Source organism: Psammomys obesus, unplaced genomic scaffold (genome assembly GCF_907164565.1).
Source record: "Psammomys obesus unplaced genomic scaffold, mPsaObe1.curated_primary_1811, whole genome shotgun sequence".
Classification (NCBI taxonomy): Eukaryota; Metazoa; Chordata; class Mammalia; order Rodentia; family Muridae; genus Psammomys; species Psammomys obesus.
In genome coordinates this window covers 1073093-1079092 of record NW_026591598.1, presented here as the reverse complement: position 1 = coordinate 1079092, position 6000 = coordinate 1073093, and the positions used below count along the sequence as shown (strand labels likewise).

General features: G+C 55.3%; 1 protein-coding gene across 1 annotated transcript; it reads right to left on the bottom strand.

The window, feature by feature from the left end:
• Positions 1 to 302: 302 nt before the first annotated feature.
• Edn2 (endothelin 2) lies at positions 303 to 5816 on the bottom strand. Its single transcript, XM_055610750.1, has 5 exons — positions 5682 to 5816; positions 5214 to 5370; positions 3782 to 3904; positions 2860 to 2958; positions 303 to 955 (listed from the first exon to the last, which is right to left on the bottom strand). The coding sequence occupies exons 1-5, from the start codon at positions 5743 to 5745 to the stop codon at positions 862 to 864; spliced, it is 537 nt and encodes a 178-aa protein (XP_055466725.1). The 5' UTR covers positions 5746 to 5816; the 3' UTR covers positions 303 to 861.
• Positions 5817 to 6000: the final 184 nt, after the last annotated feature.

Genomic DNA, 6000 nt, shown 5'->3' with positions numbered 1-6000 from the left:
CCTGTCTAAGTCGTGACAGGCAAAAATCCCAGGGCACGTTAGTAGCCAGAGAAGCTCAGCAAGGGACAAGCAGATTCTAGGCTCCAACTACCCACGTTGTTGAACTTTCTTCTTCTTCCTGTGACCTTTTAACTCCCAAATGGCCCCTCCTGGGAGGAGCCTCCCGCCTCTGCTTGGCCAAGACAAAATTCCTAGAAGACCATTTCATCCTTTATTACAAACATGAGTTCATAAGTAAACCACCGAGGTTCTAAAAAAAAAAACAAAACATTAAAATAAATAAGAATCTCAAAGTTCTCAGAGCAAATAACTTATATACAGACGAGTAAAGCAGAGCAGGCTCTGCGCCCCCAAAAGTGTCCCTAGAGAACAAGTTTGCAAGACCTCTAGAGTGGGGGAACCAGAGAGGACCAGCCAAGATGTCAGTCATCAGGATGACCCGTCCAGTCTCCAGGTGTGGCCTAGGTAGCTGTGTCCTGCCGTGGGCTTGCTCCTGGATTGTAGTCCAGCCAACAGGACATTCCTCAGGATACAGTCAGCATGTTCATTTGGCCTCACATATCAGGATACAGTCAGCATGTTCATTTGGCCTCACATAGCTCCTTCAACCAGGACTGTAGCCAGCAGCCGGCCCTGGGAGGCTGCACTGCTGTTCAGGTGCTGAGGGTGGCCCTGGCAGTGTAAGGGCGCAGAGCTGCTGGGAGAGAGGCCAAATCTTGTCCTGAACCCATCAGGCAGTTCTGGCTAGCTGGGGCTGAGGCCTTGGCCCAGGAGACAGGCATAGGGTCTCACAGCACCTGCCCATTTCCTCCCATCTCCACGCGGGCTTCTTTCTCAATGGTTTTGAAATTCATGGTGCTATTATCTCTTCCTCCTTCTAGAGTGTGCAGGGCTGGCTTCTCTTGTCATCTCTGGCTGTAGCCTGGCAAAGCGGAGCTTGGTGGCAGAAATGTCCCTGGAAATAGAGGAGGATTAGTTAGCATCTTAGGAGGCATCTTAGAAGGTCTCCTGGGTTCCTGTCAAAGAGAGGCAGTTGGGCCTAGAGCCTCTGCCTAGATCTCAGCTGCCTAGACCAGCTGCCCCTGGTCAGAGTGGAGCCGTAGCCACACCCCCTTCCCAAGGTCTGCGCATCGAGGTCTGGGCAGGTCAGAGCAGGCCCAGGAGCTTGTCTCCCCCCAGGAGGGGTGCTGACAGTGCTTACGCTCAGCATCAGATGCTGCTGGGGTGAGGGTTTTGCAGAGGACAGCCCAGGCAGTGCCCCCCGTGGTGTGCCTTCCTTTCCCAGCACCTTCTTAATGCCCTTTTTTCCTTCCTGGCATCCATTTTCCTGGATCCTAAACTGCATCGCGTTACTCTATCTGCGCTTTATCATCTGCTGCAAAGTGGGCTTGTCCACACAGCATGGTCCTAGTGGCCTTTTGAGCTTGGCTGAGGTCATGGCCACAACTCTGGGAACTTACAACTCTCCACTTCCTCCTGATCCTAAGAGCTCTGTCTGGGAGTGAGAAGGTGGGCCTCAGGACAAATCTGTAGGAACCTGGGCAGGGCTCACCCTCTCTGAGACCCTTTCTCTGCTTTTAAGAGACCAAGTAGGCCCAGCACTTGAGGAACTGAGACAGTAGGACAACCCTGAGCTCAAGGCCAGCTTGGGCTACACAACTGAATGAGATCCTGTCTCACACCAAACCATAGCAAACCAAAAAAATAACAACAACGACAAACCCAAACAACAGGAACAACAAAAGCAACAGGATGAGCACTTGGGTAGTAGAGCCAGCTCTTTGCCCACTCTGAAGTGCTGTGCGTTTGCAAAGCCTCCCTTATACTCAGTTAGTTCTTGAGTATATGCAGGGGCCTACCTTGCCTTTCCTACCACCTCTGCTCCATGTTTTCTACCTTTTCCCAAAGATGGGCACTCCCAAGGTACACAGCAGGTATTTTCCAGCCCTGAAAGCCCCTTCACGGCAGAGGCGGGTATGACCAGGGCCTCCAGAGCACCACAGAGACAAACTGCTTACACATTAGTGCACCCAACCCCATGAAAACCCTGCAGGATGGGCATTGCTAACATCTTGCTTCAAAAGTCAAAATCTAAACCACAGAGAAGAGCAGCCAGAGCTCACAAAGACCGTTTGTGGATGAGGCGGGGGTTCTTAGCCAGTAGCCTCTGTCCTGCCCGAGGCCCCTGGGCCACTCTGTTGAAATGCCCAAGGCAAGGTTTCTGTCCTCCAGCCAGCTTGCTTGTGCTGAGCCACCTTTGGCCACCTGAGGAGAAGATCCCACTGGGAGCATGGAAGGAGCAAGCAACACAGGGAGCTTCAGTATAGGGAAGGCGCTCCAATGAATAACTGTGGTCCTTCTCAGTCAGAGCCCTCAAGGCCCAAGCCACACCTGATGGTCAGAGAACATAGTAGTTAAGAATGTAGGCTTGGGGGCTAAAGAGATGGCTCAGCAGTTAAGAGCATTTCCTCCTCTTGCAGAGAACCATAAACCACACGACAGCTCACAACGGTCCGTGATTCCAGTTCCTGAGGACCCAATGACCTCTTCTTAAAGCACATAAGGTACAACAGAAGACGCCCTCTTCTAACCTCTAAAGGTACCATGCACGCATGTGGTGCACATACATACATGTAGACAAAACAGTCATACATGTAAAAATAAATCTAAAACTTTTTTTTTGTTTAAGAGCATGGGCTCTTGATACAGCCAGATGTGATGGAGGCTTTAGACAAGGTATTGCCTTTGTAGTCCTCTGTTTTCTAGGTTAGATAACGAAGACCCAGTCCTGCCTCACACAGAGAACAAGGCAAACCCGTAAAGCCTACAGAAAGAGATCAACCACGCGGTTTTCCTCACCTCAGCTTTCGAAGGAGGTCTTGCTCAGCGGCCCATGCCTTGCCAGCTTTGAACACAGCTACGGGAGCCGGGCTGCTTGGGGTGACCACAGCTTCAGACCTGAATGAATAGAGTGGCAACAAGTGAGGGGCTGGCCAGAACCCTGAAGTTACCTGGCTGCAGGCCCAGCCCAGCCCCCAGCCCTGTCCTCAGGAGCAGATCCATTTCCACACAGTGCACCTGGCACCCTTCCCTCCCGGGCGGGGTGGGTACCAAGGAAAACTGAGCTACTGGGAATGTGCTCTGAGCCTCAGAAAGAGGCAGATGGGTGGCTGGCCTTCCCAGAATCTGGCCACCTGCAGTTGCAGGGGAAACTGAGGCAGGGGTGGAGCCCCAGCTTGAGGCCCAGAGGAGGAATTTCTCGTAAATTGTCATGGGAACGGGAGCACTCAGCCCTTGCTTTCTCAATGGTTCACGAGGAGGAGGGGAAGAATGCAGCCTCCCCCTTCACGGATGGGAAAAGCAAGGAGATTTGGCATCTGTATCCCAGTTCCTCGACTTAATGACAACTCTGGTACCTGTCACACAGATTGCCAGCTCCAGATGTCATTTTTCTTCTAAACAAACTATGAAGTATCAGAGCCTTGGGTTAGAACCTGAAGTCCAGGAGAGCCAGGTTTGTGAGCTCTGAGCCCGGCTCTCACCTGGGCTGCACCTCTCCTGTCCTGTGTGTGTGTGTGTGTGGGTGCTCACAGAAGCCTTGGAGCTAGGCAGAGGGAGGGGCTGAGGGTATTTCTTTGGGAAGGGACTCTGCCATGGACCCAGTGTACTTATGGGCTCTCCTCTGGGCCCCTGTCCCTCTACTAGTCCCCGAAATACCCTGCTGGGACGCCTGGTCCTGCCTAGCGGTCACCCAACCCCTGCAGGAGAGGAGCCCACCTACCAGGGTCTTCGATGGCAGAAGGTGGCACAAACAGAGTCCCCGGCAGTAGAGCACTCACATCGCCCTGGCAGGGAGCGGCGCCGGCGCCTTGGCGGGTTTCCCAGGCCGTAAGGAGCTGTCTGTCTGTGGGCGGGGAGCCAGCAAGGTAGTGTATACAAGGGGTGGGGGAGGCAGAGAGGAGAGAAGGAGAGGAGAGACACGGGATTAGATAAACACATCATTGGCCAGCGGAGACTGTCTACACTGGGCAGTCAGTCACACCTCCGGGATGGCCAAGAAGGGTGACCACCCGGCTCCTTCCCATATTAAGTCAGCCACAGTCTCCTGTACCAATGCCGCTTCACATTGCTCTGCTAGGAGCTCCTGCAGGGGAATGTGAGGAGTGGAGTCTGCAGTCCCAGTGAAGCCAGGGTTGGTCCTCTGCACTCAAAGAGGCCCCCTATCTAGGCCAGGAGGAAGGGAGGCCTGTTCAGCTGCCAGAGTGAAGAGCCTAGTACCCTCCAGTTGATCCCCCACTTGTTGGGGGGGGGGGAAGTATGACAAATACACCTTTCAGAGAGAGAGAGAGAGTTGTACATGTGTAATTGGATTGATTTCTGATCCAGTTTGGCTAATGTAGGGGTCCCGAGGCTAGTCCACCCAACACCTTTGGTCAACAGCTAATTTTAGGTGGCCTGGCAGTTGGAGCTACAGCGATTCTGGGTGGACCCAGCAAGCAGGCACTGGCAGGGTTCCCGCCCAGAGCCAGCGTTTGGATGTGGATTTAGCTCTACACACGCTTATGTGCTCAGCTTCTCTTGCCTTATGCAATTTGGAGAAGGAAAAAAAAAATACAAACATACACAGAAACTTCAACCTGAGGTATGCAGGGGCCTGGAGGCAGCACAGGGCAGGCAGAACCCAGCTCCGGCTCCTGCCTGGGTATCCCAGGCAGACTTCTTGTCTGCCGTGTGTGTGTGTGTGTGTGTGTGTGTGTGTGTGTGTGTGTGTGTGTGTTGCAGCCCTACCTGCCTTGCGGGGAGGCTGGAGGCTCAGTGGACAGAACTGCCCTTGCAGGGCTCTGCACATGGTCTGGGCATGGCGGCTGCCATGCATGAGATTATTTTCTGCAGGGGAAGCGTTATAGAGCTCCAGCACCCCTAGGGAAAAAAACCCTCCTACTTATCCCTTCCTGTGTGACCCTGGAGAGGCCACCTCACATCTCTGAGCCTCTGTCTTCCGATCTGGAAAATGAAGCTAGCACCTTCATTCGGACTGCTCTGAGGGAAGGGTACAGGGCCCCCTGCCTGGCTCCAGCGGCTCCCGTGGGAGCTGATACATAAGTAGTCACTGTGGGTACTCTCCCAGTGTCCTGTCAGAGGCCCACGGTGAGCTAGGCAGTTGCAGAGGCCCTCACCCCCCACCCCCTCCCACAGCGTTAGTGGACGCTCACCCTGCAGTGTTCACCCAGATGATGTCCAGGTGGCAGAAGTACACACACTCCTTGTCAAGCCAGGAGTTGCAGGAGCAACGTCGAAAACGGAGGTGGGGGCCTCGGCCCTTGGGTGCAGATGCTGGCTGCTCCAGGGTGGCGGCTGCCTGGCCCTTCCCTGCACGCAGGAGGGAGAGAGAGGTGGAGAGGAGATCAGGACACCTGGACTGCCTGGGATAGGGGACCCGCAGGGCTCCTCCTCTTGCACAATAAGGAAGTTGGCACTCTTGGTACTCAGGAACCACTGGCTAGCCTGGGGAAGCCCCAGCCACCCGCGCCGTGCCTGCGCTCTGTGGTGGCAGCTCCTACTGCGGCTTCCCAGCTCTGTGCCCCCCGCTGGCCTGAGGAAGCACAATGCCCCTGGAGGAGACACCGATGGAGAGACCCCAGAGACCCCGGGGCAGCAACAAGTGAGGGAGGGCAGCTCACCTTCATGCAGGGCCAAGAGCAGGGCCAGGGCGATGGAGCACCAGGCGGTCGGTGTGGAGACCATAGCAGCGGCAGAGTGCTTGGCTGGACCAAGGGAGCAGGGAGCGCCGGTAGCCAGTGTCCTGCTTGCTAAGCCGAGCTGGGAGCTCATTGCCGAGGTGCCCTGACCGCTTCTTATAACACCAGGCAGGGCGCCCGCCCCTGCTGGTCCAGCCCCGCCTTGCCTAGCTGCTGCACCTTGGGCAGAGAGCCAGGGACACCGCCTCCTCCCTGGGTGCCTGGCCCGCCCTGGTCTCCTGGTGAGGGGGGGAGGGAGGTG